At 39.9% G+C, this 26,676-nt stretch overlaps 1 protein-coding gene across 1 annotated transcript; it reads right to left on the bottom strand.

The window, feature by feature from the left end:
- Positions 1 to 6,074: 6,074 nt before the first annotated feature.
- plcxd3 (phosphatidylinositol-specific phospholipase C, X domain containing 3) lies at positions 6,075 to 25,811 on the bottom strand. The gene is made up of 3 exons (XM_023802829.2): positions 25,592 to 25,811; positions 12,872 to 13,580; positions 6,075 to 9,235 (listed from the first exon to the last, which is right to left on the bottom strand). The coding sequence occupies exons 1-3, from the start codon at positions 25,755 to 25,757 to the stop codon at positions 9,079 to 9,081; spliced, it is 1,032 nt and encodes a 343-aa protein (XP_023658597.1). The 5' UTR covers positions 25,758 to 25,811; the 3' UTR covers positions 6,075 to 9,078.
- Between the last annotated feature and the right edge of the window lie 865 nt (positions 25,812 to 26,676).

Raw genomic sequence — 26,676 nt, 5'->3', positions numbered from 1 at the left:
CATCCCATATCAACAGCAATGCAATGCATATAAAAACTAAATAAAGGATTTATTTGATAGCAAATGTAGGAATTATTAGCTCAGGTAAATTTTAATATTTACACCAATATGTTTGAAATTAATTAAAGTTTAATTAATTAGTATTTAATGACGATTATTGCCTAATCGTTATGCCAAATGGTTGGTTCCTCCAAACTCAATTGCGATATCCCCGTGAGTCTGTTAATGTGAGACTTAAATGGGATTCACTACAGTAATTACCAGTATCGCTTAGTAACCTGGGTTAGACGGCTTGTCCACCAAGCTGCGTCACCAGGTAATGTAAACGATTGTTAGCGAAGCTCCCCTCACGGCCGATGAGAGAGATTCTCGCGATATTTCAGGCGAGTTTGAGGTGTCAGAGCGTTGTAGCCAGATTGCACAGAGGCAGGGACTATTGTGAGCACTCAATGAATGGAGGCTGAAGTTATGTAAAAGACATGCATTTATTCCTAGCTAACACTATACCTAACATAAGACAGACATTACACCTAACACAAATTCCGAAATGACGGAATAGAAACAAACAATGTAATTATGGAAATGCTGTGACCGGATTTAAATGAGTAACCTTAAAAGGGAAATACTGTTCTGCAAAGCAAGCACAGTTTGTGGAAACACGACCCTAAAGTCATATGGCAGGTTAACAGAACAGCTTAGGTTGTTAGAATAAGTGGAAGTTGGTTTACTTGGTTGCAGAGCGGGGGGGGGGGGGTCTTGGCAGTTGGTTGCAGAGGCTGATGAGCTGATGGGATGATGGCACTCAGGAAGGCGCGGCGTGGGAGCAGTAGAGTGGAGCCCCTTGGATTCTCTCTCCTTGTGAAGCTTTGTCTTGGTTGCAGTTCTCTGTCCAGCTGGGCCTTCACCAGAGGGCTTCTTGTGGGCTTCTCTTCTCCAAGGCTGATGTTCTCTGCCTCTCTTCGGGCTGATGGTCTTTCTGCTCTTCTCGGGCTGATGGTTTTTCTGCTCCCCTTTGTTCTAAGGTGCCAGGTTTTTATGGTCTAAAGTTCATGAATATGGATGACCAGGAATTCGACTCCTGGCCCAATGGCTGGCCATCCATTTGGCGGGCTTTCAGAGGGGAGTCTGTATCAGTCCTTTTGGGATTTATGACCAGACTGATTCCCCCTTTACTGATGATTTTCATTAAGTTGGTATAACTTTTGATACATCCACTTTCATGGTAACCACTGACCAGATTTGGAATCAGGAGTGATTATCCATCAGTTTGACACCAAACATGCCATACCAGCTTCACAGGTTCACACCTCATACTATCTGTATTAAATGATTAACAATTACTTATATTATATATGTGACTGACTCACATCAGTATATGATACAGGTGTTTTGGGTCGCACCTCAACAGATGTTACACTTTGTACAGACATTACATCAAATATTCACATTAAAAACAGCACATCTTATCCTTAGATAGGCGTGGCCGTTTGTGGTACTACCAATTTAAGTTGCACATCTGGAAACAACATATTTTGGTTGATGTGGCTTATCCCAATTGATCTTCTCCAGAATGGATAATGTACACCTTAATTCAGTTCTTTTAATATAGCATGGTAGAACACAAAAAGCTTGGTAACGGACCACCAAGATCAGATAAGGACCACAAAGGAATGTGGAAGGAAAAGGGGGGGTTGTTAAACAAAGAGAGAAGACTCTGTGAAAGTTAGGTTACACTATTTAATTTTCCAGATTCTTCTGGTATAACCATGAGAACATACAGTATATGCAGTGGTAGCTATACCTATTTATTTATTCAAATTTATATAAGTGTTCAAGTGTAAAGGGGTAAAATAGGTGATACTCCATGAACATTGTTATAAGGGTGGCACACAAAACACTAAGATTGTCTAAGGACACTTACAAACATAACCTGTATATTTAGACTAGTAGTCATGAGTAAATCAATATACAGGGTATACAAAAGCCAAACGTAAAAGAAACTCTCTTTAGGGTGTTGGTCTGTTGGGTGAGTGAGATGTAAGGCAAGATGTCTGGGGAGGGGGTTGTGTGCCAAGTCGAGGGACCCCTGTCCTTGAGGTCCACTCTGCTGTCTGTAGGTCCCTAAATCTTTGGGCAATAAAAGTTGGAGTGCTGGCCTCCCTTGTTATCTCTGTGTGTGTGTGTGTGTGTCTGTGTGTGTGTAGGGTCACTGACCCCCCTTTGGTGACTAGGCCAATGTTTCCCTCTCGTACCAGGCTCGGCATTGTCTCAGGCCACCTGAAATTTAAGCTGTCATACTGCATGTGCATGTGTGATCCTACACAAACCAAAAAATTGGCATATAAGTGATTAATCTTTGGGGGTTTCTTCCAAAATAATTGTAATAAAATGACAGACTTACTATCATTTTCAATTCCCTTGTGTAATATTATAATTCTGCTATAAACGAGCAGAACAAAGATAGTTACAATTTTATCTGTTTGTTTGTTTTTCAAAAATCTGAAGAAGATAACAGTTGCTGACTGGAACGGAACTGAAGCTGCTTTGTGACTAAGAAGTTCACAAGGTGGAGACAAAGAGCCATCTTACAACCTCACTTAAACAAGTGACCTTTTAAAAACAAGAAACTCACTCAGTAATAACATGAGGCTTGCTGCTGGCCACTGAGCAAATGTAATAATAATAAATCTGGGTCATACCAGTACAGTGTGTGGTGCACTAAGTGGGTAAAACAGTGTCAGACTAATACACTCTGCAGCAAGCTTTTTTATTCAGTGCTGTCATACAGTAGGTGTCACTCACAGGTCTCAATTGGCTGAAGAGTTACAAGAAATAGATGTAAGGGTCATTTGAACACATAAGAAATTTACAAACGAGAGGAGGCCATTCGGCCCATCAAGCTCGGAGCTTAAGCCCACCCCAGCTGTAATTCTGCAGCACCTACCATTGTTTAATGCTCTTTCAAAGTCAAGTGTGATGTCACGTATTTCTTACCACAGCTTACCCTGTTAGTTTGATTGCTTTTACGAGTCATGGGCAATTTGCATATGCTATACGTCCTGGTCGCAAACACATAGCCTTTTGATTATAAGTTTATTACTGTTATTAAAAAGCTAAATTGGGTCTGTGAAGTAAACCATTAATTCCTGGTCGTTGGCAACTCGTTCACTACAAAGATTATTTATCCTGCTTCTTGTCCAAGCTCTATTATCGCCTTGATATCGTCATCTTACCCTTCCCCAGCAGAAGGTGTACACAAACAAGCGATTGTGTGTAACAGTGTATGACTGTCTCATGCAGCGTGTAAAGTGGAAAAAAAATGACCCAAAGTGCTGTAGTGATTACTAATCAGTCTGAAAGCTCACATGTGACAAAGCCTGGCACGTGTCCTTCGGCGCATCACAGACCCGCGTCTGCTGATTTTTATGCTTTTTTCCATTTTGTGTCATGTTCTGAATTAGCTTTTGAAGTAGAAAATCAACGTTTCAATAGAAAACCATTCAAACAGAACCATTTCTGAAAGTTTGGTCCACTCTGCCTGCCAGCTTGAACCCTGAAAAGCTTTTTACTCTCAGAGAGTAAGATGTCAGGGAGCCTAATAACTCAATGTGGCTATTTTATCCGAAGTGATTTTTACAGGAAAATACATTGCTTCCAATTCAAAGGTGACTGTAAGGAAGAAAAAAATAGCTAGTAAACAACAAATCATAAACAAGAAAAATGAGCTCAGGCCACAGGAGGTGTAGTACTTTACTTTCATATGATTTTACTGTTAAGTTATTTCAGATACAGGGGGTCTTCGGGTCTCGACATACGACGTTTCGAGTTTATGACGCTCACTCCCATAAAAACTTTCAAAAATTGAGACATGAATGTTTCGGTTTACACCATTAGTGTTGTACTTATGTCCTACGTGGGCGTACTCGTTTGGTTGCGCGGCAGTAATGCAGCGTATGAGAGAGGAAAGCCATCACGATGGAAGTGAAATTAGACATTGTAAAGAGATCAGAAAAAGGGTGTGTTTCAACTTACACCAAAATTCCGGTTACGTCACTGTCGTACGAATGGAACTGTGTCGTAATCCGAGGACCCCCTGTACTTTAGACACATTATGTTCTTTGTGGGGCTATTATATGCGCTTGTAGCTGGATTCCAGGTGAAATGTTGCATGTAAACTGGAGCACTATTAAAATCCTTCTAATCAGGTGGCCCCTACAGCGTGCCAGGGAAAGCTGTCTGCGGCAAGGAGGTTCAGAGGATGTGAATCGTCTAGCAATCATTGGGTTAGACGACTGGGTTCTCTGCCATTGTCACATCACCTCCCTGGCAACACTACTGCAGCTCAGGCCAGCAACATAAATAATGAAACAGAGTGGCTCACAGCAAGCACAACAAAGGTGTAGGACTGTTTCCAACCGTCTAAAGTGGAAATGGGTGCCATTTATTGAAGGGGAAGCCTGTGAATTTTTTCCCTTGTTGAAAAAAATGAGGAAAAAAAGGAAAATCCATTTAATTAGTTATATACTATATTTTGTTCATTATACAATATTCTTAATGTTTTATAGTTTGAACCGAAGCTGTGAAACAGTAAATGGTCCACTGAACCCCCACTCAAAGGAATCACATTCAGATGTAGCCGAGAGCAACAGTTAAGCAGCTGCCTAGAGTGTGATATTTTTTTTTTGATGTTTTATACCCTTCAGTCACTCTCATCCATTATTAAGTAAGTCAGGGGCACCTTAAGGTTCTGTGTTCACATACAAATCAATATAGAGAACAGAAGTAAAACTCAATTTTTTTTTTCCACGCGGCAAATATCCATTTATGTGTGTTAGGAGAAAGGATAGCGGTATCTCTGTTTTCCAAGCACTGCCGTGGCAACAGTTGGAGAACAAAGCAAGATGTTCTAGAGTGTGCTCCTGGCTCCCGCAAATGCGCAAGCTAAAAGACGTCGCATATGAGACCGGATCTTCCAGCAGGGCACCCAACAGGCAGACTGCTAGATCATAGCGTGCATCAAATAGAAAAAAATCCCACTGTTGATCACAGACATTTCATCGTACTAAAATGCATGTGCCCAGTCCTCAGGGGTTCTCACAGAAGGCATACATCATAGCCTTGACTAGACAGAAAAAAAAAATCTGCAATCCTTTGCAGTCATTATTAGCAATTTTACCATTTTAGATGTGCTTTGTTTCCCATAAGGCAGTGTGGCTGCAGTGTTGGGTCAAAAAATCTGGAGAAAACTAACTGGTGGCCTCTGGACAGCACCGCCTGGAAGGCTTGGCCACAGGTAAATGAGCGAGGGGAAATGATGAGAGCAGGCCCATTACAGTCATTGGGAGACACGGCTCTGATTGAAGCGTAAAACAAGACCAAGACCCCCATAAAGACCCGTGGAAACACAGCTGTCAACCACAGAGCATTTATTTGTCATTTGACTTGTTAGTTTGTGTGTGAGTGCATTATATATATATATATATATATATATATATATATATATATATATATATATATATATATATATATATACACATACATACACATACATACACACACGCACACACACATGCGCCAGTTACAATTTTTACAACATGTCAACATGTTTACAACTGTGGAGTTACTACACAGAAATATAAACCCAAAATTTGCTAAGCACTTAATTGAGGACATCGGTCATAGAGGCAATAAATGTATTCCAGATATAATGGAGCACATACTGCACACTGCCTCCTCTGGAATACATTTTGTGACAGGAGATTTACAGTACATGCTCATTTTCTAACTGAAAATGTATTCCTGTCTATAATGGTAAATGACAAAGTTCCAGGGTGAAATTATTTTTACAATGTAACCTATAGCTGAGAATGCTGTAGTCCCCCACATCTTAACCAGCTGAGATTAAACCAGAACTAATAATTTTCTACATGTCCTTTTACACTTTAGTAATTACTCATTGCGTGTTAATGACTATGCCATGATATTACAACAAAGTTTGAAATTTTACATAGGTTCTTTAAATGTAAAAAGTACCAGTTGCTTTTTGGTATTCACGTCATTAAAAAAAACAAGGATGATGTTTAAGAAATGTTTTTTAATATTAAATCATCTTCACTTATCTTTACACAGTACACATATATACACACACACACACACACACACACACTCACAAGAAACATTTGGGAACACCACACTCCAAAGACACTAAACACAAACATATTTAATCGCATCATTTTGGTGCACATTAAGAGTTTTACATGAAACAGAACTGACAGAGCACATTCTCTGAGGGCAGGCAGCCACAGTTACACAGAGCAAGCTTCATTCAAGCTTCCTTCAGATTTCTGGGCAGCTTCTGTCAAAACAAACATTTTACAGACACAACTACAGAATATCTTACATTTTCTTATCATGAATTGATGTAATAATGAAATGTGAAATATTATCATAGCAGAAATTAAAAAAAAAATCTGATGATATACAATATTGCACACATTTACACACTGCACATATAAATGAAGAGAATCAACTATACTAGCCTTAAAATGTCAACGACAGTCATTAAGTCCTGGTTTTTATGTCCCTTCAGGCATTTTCTCAACATAAGCAGAAGTGGAAAAACATTCACACATAGTATTTATCTAACATAAGATCCAGTATTTATCTAACATAAGATCCAGTATTTATCTAACATAAGAATGCCATTGTCCTCAGCATGCTCAAGGTCCTTGAATTGTACTATCATCAGTCAGAATACAGTTTATTCAATCGGAGAGTTTACCTATCTCAATAAAGGTGATTCATCAATTTAACAATGTTCTTAATTTGTCAGAGAAATTTCACGAGAGGAATTAACTTTGTCAGATTCCATCAGTGAAGTGATTAGTTCAGACAAAATGTTACTAATAGAAGACCAGACATTCAGGTTTAAATCATTCAAAATTATTCTATAATCTGGTTGAAAATAAGTAAGCAAGACATTAAAGTGCACAAAAAAATTATTACTAGAAAACATGAATGATGCTACTTGATTGTGAAAGCTGTAAGGATATGGACACTAAATGCAGTATTATAGCTTGGGGAACTAATTTGAATGTAACCAAAGCACCCTGAAGAAACAATGTGTAATTTCATGAAAGCCACAGAATATTTACTCTAGTGACAACAAAACTACATTTCTAATGACACAATTACATAGATTTTTTTTACTATACATTTAACAAATTAAAGTATTTTTAAGGTACTTTTGTTTGCACTGCATTGTATTTTTATTTCAAAGACTTATCAGTACATATTACGAAATGTTAGAAATGGTAAAGAACGTCTATCAAGTAATATCTGCTACTTACAATCACACAGATTTCAGCAAACATCTTAAGGTCATTTCAAAGATAAGTGATTCTATTCCTTTTCGTTTGATTTCACAAAGTTGTGACATTTAATACTTTAAACCAACGATCACACTGCAATGAGAAAAAGTTAAATGTACCCTATATACTAGGGAAGCCTAAAGCAGTTTGGCGTCCTCCCAGAAAAAGGAAGTTACATCCTAAGAAAGTACCTCACTGTTCAGATATCGTAATGGGTGGTGTTTTGTTCCAGACCAATCTTGAGTATGATACTATATAGTCTACAAGATTCATTCAAGCTTAACTTTCAACACTAAATATTTTATTTTTCTTGGAAGATATTTGCAAAAGGTGATGGGTTAATTTCATAAGTTCATACATGTATTACTTGTAATTTTTTGCAAAAATTAAATAAGTACAAAATATATTTAGCATACAAATGTTAATTTTTTTACAGAAAATTAATCCATCTTTAAAGAATTTCACAAGTACAAAAAGGTAAATCAAAAAAGATATCTGAATTCTAAAAATGTAAAAATACTAATACATATACCTGGAATATATACTTTTTTTAAGATTAATACTTAAGTTTTTTTTTTTTCAGAAGAGTGATTATGTAACTTAGATATTTCAAATTAGTTTTTTTTTCTCCAGTGTCTGCTTTCAGTGACACTCGAGTGCTCCTGTAAAATCCCCACTGTGATTTTTAAAGATTTCTAAGATTAGCCATTAAAGCATCAGATCTAATGTTACAGATTACTTGAGACCTCAGCTCTCCACCTCTGCTTAATAATCTAAGTTTTTAATATGCAGTTTCCCAAACACTTGAGCAGGTATTCAATATATCCAGCAAAAACATAAAAGCAAATACTTAAGGCATTCTTAAAGACACTCCAGCCGCTATGGTACTGGCTGCAGTAAATTTAATTCACCCGCTAACATTTGTCGCTGATATTTATTCCCTTTGTATATTCTGAGACTATACCGAAGGGGCTACATAGAGGAAACCTGACCTAATGGGTGGTTTGAGGTTGTCATCAATACAATGTAGCATCTTCTATTCATGAGTTCAATGAATATAAAGGTAGGGTACATGAGAATCATTGTCATTTGTTAAAGAAGTAGCAGATTTTATTAAAAAAATCATTACCCTCATGCAGGATAACGTTTACTGCAGCAGTATTAGCAATGGGATGTTCCTCTGGGTTACCTCTAAAAATGCTAATTACACAGCTTTTTTTTATGTATTCATTTCACATGTGATAGTTCTAACGCAACAACATCAATATCGTAGCCTCAGTCATTATGATACAAATGCATTTTTTCATGACCATTTCATAACACTTTTACAACTTCAGCATTTTTGCGCCATAACAATATTATTCACGATGTGTGCATTGCAGGGAGACAGTAACCTTCACTGAAATACCTGCCGGACAAGCACATTGTACACTTGATTTATCTTGCTTCAGCGAGCAGTAACACGGAAAAGAAGATGATGCAGAAGTACGACCAAAGGAGTACCGGATGTTGCTGAGAAGAAGCACGAGCACAGTAACTTCTTTTGCTCACTCCCCCAAAGATTACGAAACAATGCTATTGAACTCTGTTACAGCTCGAAAAAGGTAAATTAATAGTCGCATTAGACATGAGTCCCACCCAGTCATATATGGGTAGCCCTAAAAGCTCTAGTTCCCCTTGTGAACGCACCAGTGGGACCGAACCCTGATCAGGTGGCGCTATCGTCCTCCTCATCCAGCAGGTAGTTGAGGGCAATGACCGTGCTGATGAACTCGCCCAGCTCCACGAAGTCCGCCGTAATGATGTTTACACCGCCTTCGCCGGGTCTCTGAGAATGGATCCACTGCATCATGCTCGGCAGGGCCCTACCGGAGACAGTCATTAATGCTTCTGCTGCGAGTCAATTTGGCCCATTTTGTTTCAATGACACTTCAAGGGGATCAACCAATGGAAGAGCTACTGTAAATATCCAACAGCCATTTTGCAAGAGACTATGTAACAGTGATTTTACTTCAATCATCTCATATTGTTGCTTCCTAAAGACTTTTACTAGCTTTTCTGATCATACAGTGTTTTTTAAAAAGCAGGTTAGTACATTGCATGAAAGAAACAGAGAAAAGAGACTGAGATTTTAATTTTCAAAAGGCTACAATTGTTCTATATGTCTGTGAAAAATGTAACAGTTCAATATGGTGAGTCGATTTCATATCCTAAATATGTATTATGTTTAATGGCCCAATAGGACCATGTTTGGTATTTCAAATCCAGACCACTTGAGATGGTGATATATACATATATATAGACACACACATAGACACACACAGCATTTAAGCAAAGTTAATGACTGTGTAGTGCAGCTGCTTCACATATCCAGGCCTGGGGGTTTAGTCCTGCCTCCCCTGTGCATGTCTGCAGTTTTTGTATTTCCCCCATGTTGCAGAAGTTTCAACTGGGTCTAGTTTCCTCCCACAATCAAAAACAAATCGGTGTTTATAACCTGCCCACGGTGTGCGATTGCGTGTCTGTGCGTCTGGGATATGCTGCGCACCCACTGTGACCCCATACAGAATAAGTGCTTATGGAAGTTTGACGGAGAGCACCTGGTTTAAGATATCAGGCCTGCACCATGTTATAAGTACCACTGCGGTTTGGGAACTGTAGAGAGTTTCTGTAGAGAGTTAGTCCCTGCCATGTTGTTATCTTGGAGGGCACCGCCTTCTGAGTGGGCATTCACCTCCTGCGGGGCGAGCATGATGACTCACGGCCAGCACAGAGACTCACTCGGCAATAGTGCAGACATCACTCAGAAGCAGTTCCACAGCTAACTGGATATAGTGGAAACTGGCAGTGGCATGTCAGTGAACGGTGCTCAGCAGCAGAAACAACTTCTCCTGTAGCTCCCCACACCTTCCACTCACCTTTCCCTTAGACGTAGGTTTAAAAATAAAGTGATTTCAAATACGAATTGCAGAACTGCCATAAATGAATGAAGGGATTCTTCAGACTTAAAAATAAAAAATTATGTATAAATAAATGTTGTGTAACGCGTTAATAAATAACATGAAATTTGAGCATATATAAATCTGTTAAGAAGATTGTTTATTTCTTCAAATTATTTAATCACTGAATTATGTATTATTGGTTAAATAAATTAATAATCTTTGTTTCAATGAAGTATGTGATATGAAATAAGCCTTGAAACGCAAACTCACTTTTACACATCAAAATTTTGAGGGAGGGCTCTAGTGAATACTGGTTTTTGATTGGTGGATCATCTTCACTCAGTTGCTCCTGTTTAATCCAATATGGTCACACTGCATGAACAGTAGTCCCACAGTACCTGCGGTTTCAGTAACCACGGATATACTTATCTGCGGTTTACTGCGGTCCAAAATAAAAACTGTAAAAATGTGGAAACTGTGTCTTCTTTGTTCCTTCACCCTTTGAGGACTATAAAAAGCATGATGTTCATGGCTCTGTCATCTCGTTTGAAATAGGCTAAAACGTCAGAATCACTTTCGTTCAAGAAAGATTATACAGTACTATACAGCTGTACTTACATGTACAATGTACTTTATCATTACCGTATTTAATGTTGGTCATCTCTTACTGTGCGTAATTTATCAATTACCATATGTGAGCATATGGTAGCTAACTACAATTAGCAACGCGACTAACTTTACTCTTTCAGTATGTTATTAGTAGCGCAGTTGCTTTTAAAATACTGTAGCTTTTCCAGTATTTTATTTTATTTTTTTACAAAAAGCGATGTAGGGTGGCAAAACGCTACATTGGTAAAAAAAATACTACAGGTGTTTTTTGCTTGAATACTCTGGGGATGGATGTTAAAGGGTTGAAAAATACTTTCCAGACACTAGAAAAAAAAACTAATTTGAAATATTAATTTGCTTTAAGAGTATCCTACAGCACAAATATTATTACCAGATGAAACAGATGTGATGTAGTTATAGCTACTTTTTCTCTGTAGCTTATAGTGTAGCTAACTACTACTGTATATTAAAACAATAGCTTTCTTGTAGCTTAGCTACTTTTAATTATAAGTAGGTATATATAGCTTGAAAAGCTACTGCTTAAAAGTAGCTTTCCCAACATTGTACTTAAGTAAATGAAAATCATTTATGTACAGGGTTCGCGAATGGTTCACTTATCTGCGGATTAACCTAGTATTGGTATGAATAATGCTTATTGCAAATGAAATGGATGCTGCCGATAATATAATTCAGAGAGCAAATTGGAAGGTTGTCGCTATAGAAACTGCAATGGCAGCAGCTCTTTCTGCGTACAGGGTCGCCAACTCTCGTGCATCTGACATGACACGCGCTTTCAGACGGTCACGCTCACGCACAAAATCTTGCGGTAAATCTGTATTATTCCATTATAAAATTAGCTATATCTAAAACGTTGGAGTGGTTTGCAAACTCTTCACACTATTCTTGAATTGAAAATCGCACTCTAGCCCGCTGACAACCTGTGGCAACCCTGTGAGTAAGACATTGATGAAAATTTGTTTGCAAACTTCAAGAAATTTCTGCAACGGAGCAGGCTACAAACAAGAATATCTGATTGCGATGTAGCCACTCTGGGATACGGTTCCCATAAGCATAGCTGCTAAATGCATGGGTCTAACTATGTAAGGTGCTAATGGGAGATTTTGGGAAATATACCCCTGGAAGCTGCTTAGCGAAGTAATTTGGAATAGCATTTTCTTGGACTGACAACCACCTGTGGTTTCATCTATGGCTTGTTGCTTGATTGCTCCAAACTGCAACCACTAGAGGCAGGTCTCTTGGCACTCAACCAATCACTGAGACCTCGGTATCTTGATTGGCAAAGTGAGCATTTCAAGGCTTATTTTGTGTCATGTGCTGAACTGCTGAAATAAACAATGAAATGCTCACATGTATGCTTAAATTTCATGTCATTATCATTTACTTAATGCCACATTACACAGTATATTTATTTATTTAATAAAGTCAGAATAATCTCTCCATATAAATGATATTCAACTGTCATTTAACAAAGCAGAGAAAAACACAAAATTTATGCTATTCTTTTAAGACAAAAATATCCCCTCGTAAACTGAAAATAGAAGAGCCTGCAGGCAGAAAGACTGGCATGTACACTTACTCGACACTTTAATAGGGTCTAAAATGAAATAAATGAATACACCAGCCAACAAAAATTCCCTGGCATTAAAGCTGGCGTCAGAGCTTGGAAATCTATGACGGCTTCAGCATGCCAGATCAACCCCCAAACGACGTCCCATTTCCCTAATAACAAGAAATAAATGAAATAACACACAGGCACCAATGTGCAGTTTTAGATGCCTTATAGTAGTGAAACCTTGCTGAATTTCATTACCACTTAAACACTGCTTTTTATCTAGGCAGTATATAGCATTTAATCCTTAGCCGTTTGCTAGGTTTTCTGTACTTCCTGTTAGAGGGGGAGCATGGGTTTGATCTCAGAAAGCATCTCACCTCTCAGTGATGGTCTCCCGCAGGCCGCTGGCCACACCCTTCATGACCGTGCTGGCCTTGGGGGTGAGGACAACCTGGGAGACAAAGAAGGTGCCTTTGCGTCTCCGGTCAGCGACAGAAGATTGCAGGAACTGAATTAGCTTTTCTGGGTCGGTGGTATTGGCCCAGGGGGCAGGCATCATCTGGCCAGGCCACAGGAAGGGAACATCCAGTGCTACAGGATTATGGTAGAAGACTAGCACCTGCAGCTCCTTCTCCCACAAGTAACGGAGCGTCACCTCCTGAGCAAAGATGGCGGGGCAAAGCTTGTCCCCAAAGACCTCGCGGAGCATCCGCACCAGTTTCTCGTGATGGAGGTTTTGCACACCATAAAAGTGGTTAAAGTCTAGGAAGACCACCTCGCGGGCATGAGACGCCAGGAAGGTGTTGATCTGCTCCAGCCCTTCCTTCACCTTGGCGCTGAATAGCCCATGAGCAAAGTAAAGTTCATTGTCGGGGTCACGTGGTTTGGTGGAGATGCGTAGGTCAAAGAAGCGGATGCCAGCTTCTAGCTGGCTGGTGAAATTCATGGTCTGGGTGGCCAGCCACTTCCGCATCAGCTTCTTGGCCACTGTCCCAAACACAGAGACAAAGTTCTGCACGGTTTCTGGCTGCTCTGGTCCAACTGGGGAGGATTCGTCAATGTAGAAGCTGAAAGAGTCATGGGAGCCTAAAGAAAATAAATCACATCAGCTAACAGCCAAAGACAGAAAACAGTAACCGATCGAAATGCAAGGAATACCAACACCACACACAGAATAACTAATTAATGAACATGTACAGACCCTTAATTACTAACAGTAGAATAAAACCAGTTTCCCTCTCAACGGTGTCCAGGGGCCACCTCTAGTTTGATGTATCCTGAAGCGTCCTTTGCCTGCAGTTCATTTATATTAGATTTTATGTTTCACTATATTTTTGCACAAGAAACATTAGACGTTATCAGTACTGAGTTTTCTGGGTTTCAGCGTCAGGTATCAAAGCTTTCAGATTTGGCAGATGAGAGTCCTTACATAGGCCTTCGATTTTCCATTGCTGACAATGTATCAGCTGCAAATAGAAACCTGAAATTTCTTTTGTGATCTGCAAATATACGATCCTTCTAAGATTGTCCAGGTGCTTCATTTGCTGTTTTTCTCCCTGCCCTGTTAGCTGAGATGGTCCAGGAAAATAGGAACCCCTACAAGCACCAAATATGTACTTTGGCAGCAGAGTTAATGGGTGATTTATTGCAATGTAATTTAAGAAACAACAGTTTTTATGTTAAAACCAAAAATTTGCCCATCCATCTTCCAATTTTTCATCCAGTACAGATCTAGGTCTTGTGTCTTCCTACATCATCAATCTATCATAAGGAACATACACACAATTAGCTAAACTGCATGTCCTTCACTGTGGGATTAAAGCAGAAACAGCATGCCATCCAGTCTCTGCTTTTTAAAGTTACAGTACCAGTCAAAAGTTTGGACATGCCAAGCCACCTACAAAGGAGAGTGATAGTGTCAAATCACATGACCAGGCCACCTGACCTAAACACAGCAGAGATGGTTTTGGAAGAGTTTGACCAGAGAGTGAAGGAAAAGCGAACAATGAGTGCTCAGCATATATGTGGGACCTCCTTCAGGACAGCTGGACAAGCACCTCATGGAACTGGCGTAGAGGGGACAGTAGGGTCAGCCAGTCCTGGAGCAGTTGGGGTTAAGGGTCATGCTTAAGGGCCCAATGGTGGGATCACTCTGTCCACCATGGGATTTGAACTTTTGTAGTTTGGCTTTTGTATACCCTGTATATTGAGACTAGTAGTCATGAGTACATCAATATACAGGGTATACAAAAACCAAACTTACAAGAAACTTTCTTTAGGGTGTTGGTCTGTTGGGTGAGTGGTATGTAAGGCAGGATGTCTGGGGAGGGGGTTGTGTGCCAAGTCAAGGGACCCCTGTCCACTAGGCCCACTCTGCTGTCTGTAGGTCCCTAAATCTTTGGGCAATAAAAGTTGGAGTACTGGCCTCCCTTGTTATCTGTGTGTGTGTGTGTGTGTGTGTTTGTGTGTGAGGGGTGGCTAGATGGACACCATTTTTGTTCCCAAACCTCTCTTCAGGGGCACCACAGCCATTCTATGTTTTGGTTAAATTTCACCACCAGCACAATCAATTAATTTGTTAGTTAATACAAGGAGGTATTCGTTAGCCACACAAGGTGGGGCACTGGCCAAGTACAAAACATACGTGGGTGTATTGCTGGGAATACCGGGGCACCTTTAGGAGAGTATTTGAAATGGCTAAGTCTGGCTGGAAGCTTCTTAGCACTGGCTGTGACCATGTGATCCTCCAAAATGCATTACAATGCAGTGACCCATCCCAGGTTGCCCTTCCTTGGCACTCGCCCCGACCTTAGAAAGCGCAAGGAATCAATGAGAGGAAGCTGCAGAATGTTATTCAGCTGGTTTGGAAACGGAATGTTTTGCCCAGATTCACACTGAGAAAAGGTATTTCCTTATGGAATAAAATATTCCCGACAATCTGAACTGGATCAGCAGTTATTGAAACTGGATGACAGGATGGTTGATAATTTGTGTATATGGACGAATCACATGCTATTATGAGCGTTCCCATTTCAAATGGCCTTCAAACGGAGTCTTTGTAGTTAATTCAAATATCTATGACCTAGCGGTCACAGGAGTCTTTGAAGTTAAACTATCTGTGCTTCCAGACAAGTGTGCTCCTATATCCTTCAAAGTGTTCACGGGCTGTATGTTTTTCCTTAAATTACTTGCCTTAGACCATTCTGTGGTCCAAAGCATTCTGGAGAAAAAAGCAGAAATAGATCAACTTTTTATGCACCGAACCGACTAATGTGGGAGCCAATATTCAAATAAGCTGGAGCCATTTTAAGGACGGCAGTACTGTAATCTCACTTAACGCATGTGAGTACTGAAAGGTCAAAACTGTCTTATTCTAAAGAGCCAGTCTAATGTGTGTCTGATAGAAAATAATTTAAATGCATAACATCCATTTCAGGAACTTTTCTATGGATTCACATGTCTTCGGTAGGAGTTGGGGGTTGGAGCGTCATCAACTGGATGCCTAGGCTAAATTTGTTGGACTTGCAAACCCGCTCTCAGAACGAAACTGGTTCGTATCTTGGGAACCTATTGTAGTGCATCACACAGCACACTACTGTATACAATGCCAATTGTATATTTTAAATTGTCTTCTTTGTTAAGTGTAACTTAGGGCTGGGCGATGTATTGATTTTTAAGATGTATCGATATATTTTCATACGCTACTTTAAAATTATACTCGCAGAGCTACCAGGTCGCCTACTTCTCCTCTCTCTGGCTCTCGCAGGACTGCCCCGCCCCCTCCCTCTTCAAACAGAACCCGCGCCTCCCCTTCACTCACAAGTCCTCCATGCAGAGACAACATGGAGACAGACAGACAGGAGGCAAGCTAGCAAAGAGGAGCTGGTTGGTAAAATAATATATGCCAGTAGCTTATTTTTTAGCCATTTTGTCATTTACATGTATAGTTGTCTGTTAATAAAAGTGCCAGTGTGACATTAGGGATATTTGGCTCTAACTCTGTGTTTTTGTTATTACTTTATGACAAAAATATTGAGATATATATATCGTATACAGTATCCAGTAAAATATGTCAGTTATGTAAAATAATATGCGACATACAATGGGAGCAATGTTCATTACTGTGTAGCATATTTACCCAGCTGGACAATTATGTAATTTTCTGATACACTGTCTAATGATGCATGCATAGGTGCTCTGTTTTAACCACATATCAGTTTGGTTTATGTTCCATCCATCCATCATCCATCTATATGCTTATCCTTGTCAGTGTACCACAGAAAGGGCCAAAAGTGGAACAAAGGGAAAGCTTAAAATCACAGCACTGGACATAATCAGATAAAGAATAATTGGGAACGGAATATACATTTAGAGATTTACTTTCTGCTCTTGGTATCTGCTGTTAATTCAGAGGTCATTAGTGCCGGATGTCTTCAGAGATTCTGCTATGGAAACAGAGACGTTCATAAAATAATCACAATGTTTCAGATAACATAGCTGCAATTACTCTGGTGGAGAAGTTCCGCAATAATGAAACAAATTACACACATTTTCCTATTTGTAAATTACAATGGATACCTTAGGCAATTATGAAATCTTCAAGTTATCCTTCCTTTATCTCCTTAACTGATCAAGTAATTACAGAATTGACGTGGAAGAAACAGATAATTAAATTTATGCCGGAGCAGGGAAAACTGGGATTGAATACTGCTCTGCAGCATCATTTCTGAAGCTTGTGTGCCAATTAAAATACTCTTTTGGAAATATAGCAGTCTGCTATATTTTATTTTGTACTGCATTCATCACAATTTGCACATTAATTCCCTCTGAGGAGAAGCCTGTATAATTCCTGTTCGGAAATGTACTTGAGATTTTAACATGGTTGTATATTTGCGCAAAAATTATATCAATAAAAAATGGTAACCAACAGTGTTCCCAACCTTTGTGAACGTGGTGTATATTAAAAAGGAAGAATGAATGGAATTTGGCATAGCTAACAGGTACTGTCGAGGCAACAGACCATTCCCTTGAGAATTAAATTCAGGAATAAGACATGAAATATTTGTTTCTCACTGTTAATATCCATCCACCTGTCCATCTATTCATCTTCCAACTGGTCAGGGTTGAGGGGGCTGTTAATATCATTTGCATAAATTTAGTTTTATTTAGTTTACAATTATTTGTCTTAGTTTCTTAGCCTACTTTAACTTCTTTGCCCTACCCATTAAATATGATGCACATCTTGTAATTATCACAGACTGCAGAGTATCAAAGAAATCTAAATGGGGAATCTTTTCTGCTGACATTTAGTTTAACAGGCTGAGACGTTTAAATTAAAAACTGCTTTACGTTAGGAATGTCGGCATTTTAAATGAAGTTGCCGGGCGAATTTGTAATTACGTGAATCCGTGTTTCAATGAATTTGAACCGAAACATTGATTGGAGATGAATCCTGTGTGAATTCACTTAGCTGTGGCGGGCAGTAGGACCTGGCAAGCGGGACCCCCGCCATCCATGGCAGGCAGCCGTGAGTTACCTATTCACAGGCTACACAGGTTGGGCCTGCAGGTCACAATGTTAATAAATGATTCTATGAGGTGCCTCCAAGCTAAAAGCTGAAAACACTAAAACTCCACAGTCAACAGCCATGAAAAGCAACATGAAACTAAGCACGTTGTTCTTTTCCAGGTCATTAATGCTCCATCTCCCAGTTGCAGCATGATTCTCGATAGTCTTTGCAATGCATTACTGTCGGCTCGTAACGTTTCCTCCCGCATATCAAACTACAGCTTCCTTTCCACAAATGACCAAATCTCCTATGGCTAACAATTAATCATTAAACTGTAGAACCTCCCTAGTGTTTAAAATGGAGACAATCAGTTGGTCTTAATAGGTTTACTAACAAAAGACACTTAACTCTCTTATTCACCTCAACGAACCCTGAATGTGTATACCTAGCAGATGTGAAGGAAGGGTAGGCCAGACATTGAGAAGAGGTTCTTGGGCATATATGACCCCAGAAGGCAGTCCACATACAAACAGGTGCCATATATATTTTAATATTTATACAAACATACAAACAGGTGCCATATATATTTTAATATTTAATATTCAATCTTCTCTCAGTCAATCTTACAACTTCCTATCTTCTTATATTCTTCCATGACTTAGTAGGTAGGAAATTCAGAGTGGAGGATTCAGATTTAAGGACAGCAACATACTGTAGCAACTTTATCTTTAATTTGCTGACGAACAGATACAATACATTAAGTGAAATTGATTTGAAATTGAACATAGAAATTCAATTATGCAACACAGAGAACTGGCCTTTATATTATGAAATATTATGACCTTACTTCCAGTTTACGTCGCGCCTGTAGATGATATCAGTTACCAGAAACTCTCAGTTCCTACGGCATTGTAATATTCCTAGTTTTTCTCGGTGAATCTGCATTTAACATCTTGAGAGCAGCATGACGTTTTACATTAGGCCCCTCCCATCAATTTCCATAGCAACAGGCACCTTTGTAAGCTGTTCATTTGAACTGGCAGCCACCTGACAACCCAGGCACCAGGGAAGTAAACAGAAAAACATTTGAGACATTCAGAGTAATATTTAATTTTTGGTGCATTCTTCTGAACCTGATTCCCGTCTAAGCCTCAGATTCCTGTCTCACAAAGAGCACAGAACTGCTCAAGACACCTCCATTACCACTAAATGTGGATTTCAGTGAGAGTTCGAGAGCAATCAGTCTGTTAAAAGTGTTCACCTAACATTTAAGAATTAATTCTGAATTTTATTCTCTCTAGGATACAACAAATGATCCCCTTTGGTCCTCAAATCATGTGAGGAATGGATTGTCCCAGTGCATAAATGGTGATTTTTTTCACCACAAGAAAATCTCCTTGCAGTGTTTGAATAATGTGCAGGAAATAAAGTAAATGCAGGATGCAATACTTTTTATAAAAGATAAATAATAACTGGGGATATCAATAATTATCCATTAAAAATCCCAACATGCTGCAAAAAAATTATTCTGAAATAAATTTCAGAATGAAAAATTTAATCAATTTCACTTAATGTATTGTATCTGTTCGTCAGCAAATTAAAGATAAAGTTGTCCTCTTAAGTGGGGGGTGGTGGTTGGGGCCATAAAAATGAATCAGTTAACTAATTGATCGATTTATTGATTCATTCATTAATGAATTAAAAGAGAGAAAAATTCCACCAAATTCAAAGGAAGTGTGTGCTGGTTTCATTTCTAACTAAATACCTCTGGCATTCAGATAAAGCTATTAATGGGGCAGCTGTATAATTCAGGTGGATTTAATGGCCTTAAGAGTTTTTACAGCTGACTTTTCTTCCTTGGCAAGAAAACCTTTTAAAACATCCGGACAACTTTTCGGTGCCTGTTTGTCCTTTGAATAAGCCAGCAGCACTTAATTCCCCATGCTGCAATCATGTAATTTAACAATACGATCACAGTCCACGACAGTGACCTAGTTACACAGAAAATCAGTCAGTAATCTGCTGTCTGTGACAGAGACAAAATTATATATTACAGCATTAACTACACTGTTTAATCAGTCGTTTCTGCAAGTCTAAATCTTGTGTAAGAACATTGCTTTTTTTTGTAACACCCCTTGAGATAAAGCAAAATGTCATTTACTGTTCTAATTATTTTAATAACACAATTTTAATTCCTAATCTTTTATTTCTAATAGAAAAGATTATTTCCTTCATCTCTTCAGTATGAATCATCATGCCATTAATCATGCCGAGCAAATATTAACAGAGGCTAAATCTGTAGTTTATGAAATTTTGAAATTATGCAATTTTAAGGCTTGGCCAGGACACATGTCACTGTGGCTGATTGCCACACGTCCAACAAAGCTAGAGTTATTTTACTTGGAAGGGAAATGAAATGATAGTTCTGTACGGATATGTTTATATATCTTTCTTTTCAAAAAGATGCTTGCTTTTATACCTTATCTGGCATGATTATGTCCATTTTTACAGTGAAATTCAAGAATAAAACAGTAGACTGGTGACATATAACTGAATGAGAACTGGTGGCTGTGATTTGAGCCGAAGACACAGAAACAGAAGCATAGACCATCTGTTAGGGGCTTTAATGAAGCTTCTCCATGACACCATTGACCTGTACCCTTTTAGCTCTCGAGCAGATCCACACCCCCAAAGCACTAATGCACCTTCACCCCCGCGGTCCTCATCTGAGCATCTGCGTGGACACAGCTGTTCGGCAGACGGCAAACAATTAGATGACCCGGGAGGGGGGGGGGGGGGTGTTGCAAAACCATGTCTCATTTGTTTTTCACCGTCACCTGCACCACATAACGCAGTCATCAGACAGAAATCAGGGGAAAGGGGGGGGGGGCGCAGAGGACTCCCCAAATCCTCTTCTGTCATTCAGGACAGGGAGCAGATCGTCATCGCAAACTTGTCCGCATGAGATCAATGCGGAGTTTCGTACCTGAAGGTACGAATCGGTAGGTGGCTCCTGCGGTCGCCGCCTGCCTCTGTAGCGCCCAGCGTCCTCGGACCCGTGCCAGACGCGGGAAGAGGGAACGTGGGCAGGTCGTGCCCGTGGTCTCCTGCCCACTGTGCCAGGGCAGCACTTGGGCTAATAACACTCCTAACCCACCCCCCGAACACCCCCCTCGCCAGCTGCAGCAATTAGCTGCTGATTTCTTGAGGAAATTACAGCATATGTTTCATGTTGGGGAGTACAGCCGGGCCAGAGCTGTACATCACAAACTCTTACATTGTTGGCTTATTCACTCTGCATTTCCATCGTTTTTGGTACTTTAGCCCTAAGCTAACATAACATGCCATTAAATCTTTAAATATTTCACTAAAGGATTATTAGAATAAGCATAATATTTAAAAAAACACTGTATATATATATATATAATTTTATTATTTTTTTTAAGTAGTGTATTCATAAATATTCCAGTTCCTGAACTCAGTCTTTGACAAAAGCAGGTATGTCCTTATTCTTGTCCTTTCTGGAGACCTCTATACCAAATATGTCATTTTCTCATGGGCGATTTGCTCAGGCTCTCAGATTTCATAGGTTCTCAATAGGATTAATTTTGGGACTTAAAAATACTTTTCTTAAGCCTCTCAAGTGTAACTTCAGCCTTGTGCTGTGGGTCATTGTCTTTTTAAAACAGAAATGACACCACTGTTTTATCCATCTATCTTCTAACCATTTAAACTAACTTTTATCCAAAGTCACACACATTTTGAGAAAGCAAGCACTTTGGAGCACTTTGCGGTTAAGGGCCTTGCTCAAGATAGAAATCTGTATAACAACCCTGGGATTTGCTAACCTTCCAATCATAGTGCCCTAAACTGCTAAATCACACACCAGTTACCCTGGCCAGGATTATGGGGATCATTGTGTAGTGCTGGAGCAAAAATAGATAGCTAGATATTTTGTTTATTATTTATGGATTCAATGCCTAACAATCCATCCATTTTCTAAAACTACTTGTCCTGTTCAGGGTCGTGGGGGGGTCCAGAGCCTATGGGCACAAGGTAAGGAACAACCTAGGATGGGGCACCAACCCATCACAGGGCACACTCACACCAATGGGCAATTTGGAGACTCCAATTAACCTCAGCGTGTTTTTGGACGCCGGGGGGAAACTGGAGTACCTAGAGGAAACCCCATGATGACACAGGGGGAGAACATGCAAACACCACAGACTCCGAACCATGACAGAGACTCCGAACCCTGGCATCACAGGTGTGAGGCAACAGTGCCAACCACAGTGCCAACCACAGTGCCAACATGCTGCCCCATAGCTAATTTTATACACAGTTAAATGTTACTTGCTGGTTATACAGCAAATATGCTCATAAAGAAACTGGCTAAGAACTTATCTGTGTGTTGTAGCCTAAACTGAAAACATGCAATAAATCTACAAGCGTCAAAAGCACTTCGTGTTCTGCATTCCTCTAGTGGTAATCCTGCTATTCATATCTTCCTGACACTATACCCCAAGAAAATATAGACTGTATTAACATCCACTTTGACCCATACATTTAAAATATATAGATTATTAAAGTATACAGTACAGATTAAATGTATGCATTATTGTGCGGAGAATCAATAAGCTTGGCTGCTATGGTTTGAGCACCTTGCACCTTATTCCTGTTGTGACCTTGGACAAAATGGCTCAAAGAATTCCGCACAAGGTAATTTATATCTAGGCAACAAGGCTCAACAACTACCTATGAATTAGTTCCCAGGGTGCTCCAGCCCCTTCACCATGATGTGAAGCAGACATATCCTCAATCAACGTAAAAGTTTAATTTAACTAAGACAATCTTCCTGCTTTGAAAGAATAATGAAAATCTTAATATACCCTTGTTTTTTTAATGTGCCCTACAAAAATAATTTTTAAATATATTGCATAGTTTACAAGCTTGCTTTACAAGCAATGTCAGTTATTAGAGAACTCACAGTACATCATGGGAAAATAACAGAATTACACTTAGTAAAGTCAAATTATCTCATTACTCCAAAATATTCCCCTAATCTATTGCAATTAATTGTCAGTTTTTCATACATATTAGTGCATATCTGTCAGCCTTCTTGCCATAGCCTGAAGTTTTATCAAAAATCCTTGCAGTCCTCCTATTCTCAGAACACATTTTTCATCATCAGTTTACAGATTTCAAGTGAACATTTCTTTTTGCCAGGACATTGATTACAGGTCATTCCAAGTTCCATGATGATTCCAGCAGGTTGCATTATGAACCAATGCAATAATCATAATAAACTGAAGTGCTGGGATACTGGAAACATCAATATAAGTCAATATAAGATTAATCTGCATTCAGTGTTTACTTATCTATCATTCTAAAGTCAGAAATCTGTGAAATGCTTTCAGTTATACCACCCTCCCATGTCTGACATGTTCTTAGGAAATCTGATTGCACCATTACAGACACTGCACACCACACTCCTACAATTTGATGGTGTATGAAATGGCATTAACAAGGACATACTACAACAGTACAACCATGAAGCTGTACAGAATGTTAAAATGTTGCAATGTAACATTTACATATGCACCACATATTATGTGTATACAAACTATTGGCCTCCTGTGGTGACTTGAGGAAGCAAGTATTGAATTAAATTAAATAAAAACTGTGATAAACAGATTGTCTAAATGCTTCGTTTTTTTCTATAATCATTTCATTTAACTTCATAAATTGCAAATATATAATTAGAAAAGGTCTTAGCCTTCTGGAAAAACCTGGGGTAGTTAGTATAGTTCTGATCTGCAGCGCATCGTTTTATGAGCACATGGGCATAAATTATAATCAAAACCAAAACCAGCCAATACAACCCTCTGGACCCCCTTAAATGGGTGGGGACCTCAACCCCCCCCCCCCCCAAATGCTTTTACCCAAAGTTACGCCCTTGTATGAGAGATAAAAAGGAAAGAAAGGGGAATCTGTTAGAAGTAGAATTTTTCTTATGGAGTTTCTGGCAGCCTACCCTAATTATTTATCAAAGCCCATTCCGACAGGGGGGCGTTTGCTTCACACTGTATTTTAGAAAATATGACAGTTTCCTGACGTGCATACACAGTGATTTCCCAATTTCTTAGACGGTGCGCATGATGCTTTATTTGCAATCCATCATAAAATGCGTGTAATATTAAGGGTAGCGTTTGTGTGGGCGGTGTGAGCTCGAGGGAGAAGGCATCCATTGTGGATTACAAGGTTCTGTTAGGGGTGGGGGTAACGGTGCCTTAAAGAGTCATTAAAGGCTCTCATTCTACGTTATTATATTATATTATATTATACATAATCCTGTTCATGAATTTAATTTATCTACACAACATTTTCATATGCTTTGGTAAAATATTATAAAATATGCTACAAATTTTTGTTCTTCCAAAGTTCGGGAAACATGTCTCCGGTGAAAGCAGCATAATAAAATTTCGAAAAATAAATCGGTAAACGAATTAACGGCATAACAAACGGGCCCAGTATGCTGAAAATGTCCAACTGGTCTTAGCCCAGTGCAAGATAAGGATGCTTAACCATTTCCTCGTATGGTTCATCTCCTCACATGAATGCGCACTTTTTTCCTCTGCAGCACAGAGAGAATAGCTTCTGGCTTTATTCAACGAATACAGAGTTTAAGTAAAATTATCATTAAGAACAAGCAATATGATTAGACGAGGAAAACGGGGAGGCGAGAAACTTGGGTTAACAAGAGATTTGCCGGCAGGGACACCAATGCACTGCATTTTAGATACTGCCAACATCCCATTCAGAGGTACCTCTTGGCACCGATGAGATTAAGTTTTAAAATCTTAAAAACCACGTGCGTCCGAATGTGTCCCTGTAAAGGGCTTGCAATGGCTGCTTGCTCCTTGCTCCATCGGAATCAACAAGTTCATAGATGGCAGGCTGGTGCACAATTTACAAGCAGTTTATTAATCACTCGTGGGGAGTGAGATATGCTGCCGCTAATCACCGGTTAATCAAGGGCTGCTGCTAGCCAGGCCCCGAAAGCCCGGCATGCGGTCACCAAGGTTTGGAGAGGATACGACTAACGGCAGGATAAAACTGCGGCCAAACACACCAGCTGATCCAAGGCTGTGTCGAACCAATTATCATTCAACAATTAAATATCTGGCAGCTTCATACGGGCAGAACTGTGACTTACATGGAATCTATGGACGGATTTAAATGATTTATATTTTAAAACTGAGAAACGAGACCACATGTTACGTGCATTAAGTGACATGTAAATATATGAAATTATCAGTAAACACCATGTTTTCCGCTTTATCTTTGATTGCCAGATTACTTTACATAGGAATCTTGAAAATTAAGAAAAATAGTGGGCTAGTAACAGACGATTATGTATAGTAGCATTGTAGTCCTAAGAAACACCAGCAGAAACACTATGCAAACAGATACTTAAAAAATGACAATGTCATTTGAGTTTGGTTTCCTTACTAAAGGACGTGAAACAGGTTTCAGCGCGAACTGGCCAGCGCGCTCCTGTCAGCGCAGGAATGAAAAAGACACTCACCAGGTATGGCCAGGTTGGTGAGAGGAATATTGTGCAGATTCCCCGGTAAACTTGCCATCCAGTCGGCGAAGCGGAGCTCGTGCTTTCCGTGAGACGAAGCCATGGCGCCGCTGTCCCGGTGCCTCCGTCGGTGTGGCGGCGCGGAGCCCCAGCTCCGCTCATACATGAGGCGAGAGAGTGAGTTCGCGGCGCGAGCGGGGCCACACCCCCACGGCGACCGCGCGCGCACACACGCGCTGCATGTCTCTGTTAGACTGCGATTCGGGGCTTTACACACATGTCATAGCGGGCCATGCAATGCACGGTTCTGCTTTTGTAACTATGTAATCTTTAAACGTACTGTATGTAACGTACCTTGTATCTTGGGGGTCACTATTGACACTTTTGACATGTCATATGGTACCAGTCTAATGGCATTCCTTTAGGATTAAACGCATTTTCTCAAGTAGTTCTGGCGATCTGGGCGCAATCAGAGTATGTTTTATAACTGCTTTTCAACCTGTTCTCTTCAAGGTTATTGTAAGGACCTTTCATGCAGAGTCTACGTCTACGTGCGCGCCTGCCTGTCGTGCAAGGGCGCTGTCCACACTTAGAGTGCTGAACTTTGCTCGTTCTTCCATGTATGCCAGTAAACCTCAGTTTTTTATATGCATATTTAGTTTGTCTTTTCCTGAACAATGTTCAAATGGAGCATTTTATCGCAGGAAAACCACTATTACTACCAGCCGAGAATGGGAAAACTACAATTTCATACGTCTTTTTACAACGCACGAGCAGGCAAGGTAAAAGAAAGCCACCGATAAAAAAGGGGAAAGCGCCTTAGCACGTGTCTCGTTTGATTTTCCATTTCCCCACCACCTGGCGATCTCCCACCGCCCTCGTCATTTATCAGCCGGCTAATTGTCGTCTGTCCTCCCACTGTCCAATGCAGGAGCCAAAGCGACCTGCGGCAGTCTGCCCCCCCCCCCCCTCCACGGACGCCGGCGCCACCACTGTGGGGATCGGTCAAGACAGACTGCTGCTGTGTCGTCTGAGATTTATGGCCCTGGTTTTAATCCCTGAAAAGAGGGTATGTACCCGAAACC

This window comes from Paramormyrops kingsleyae, chromosome 2 (assembly GCF_048594095.1).
Source record: "Paramormyrops kingsleyae isolate MSU_618 chromosome 2, PKINGS_0.4, whole genome shotgun sequence".
Taxonomy (NCBI): Eukaryota; Metazoa; Chordata; class Actinopteri; order Osteoglossiformes; family Mormyridae; genus Paramormyrops; species Paramormyrops kingsleyae.
Note: the sequence above shows the minus strand (reverse complement) of the source record. Positions and strands in the feature narration are given on the sequence as shown.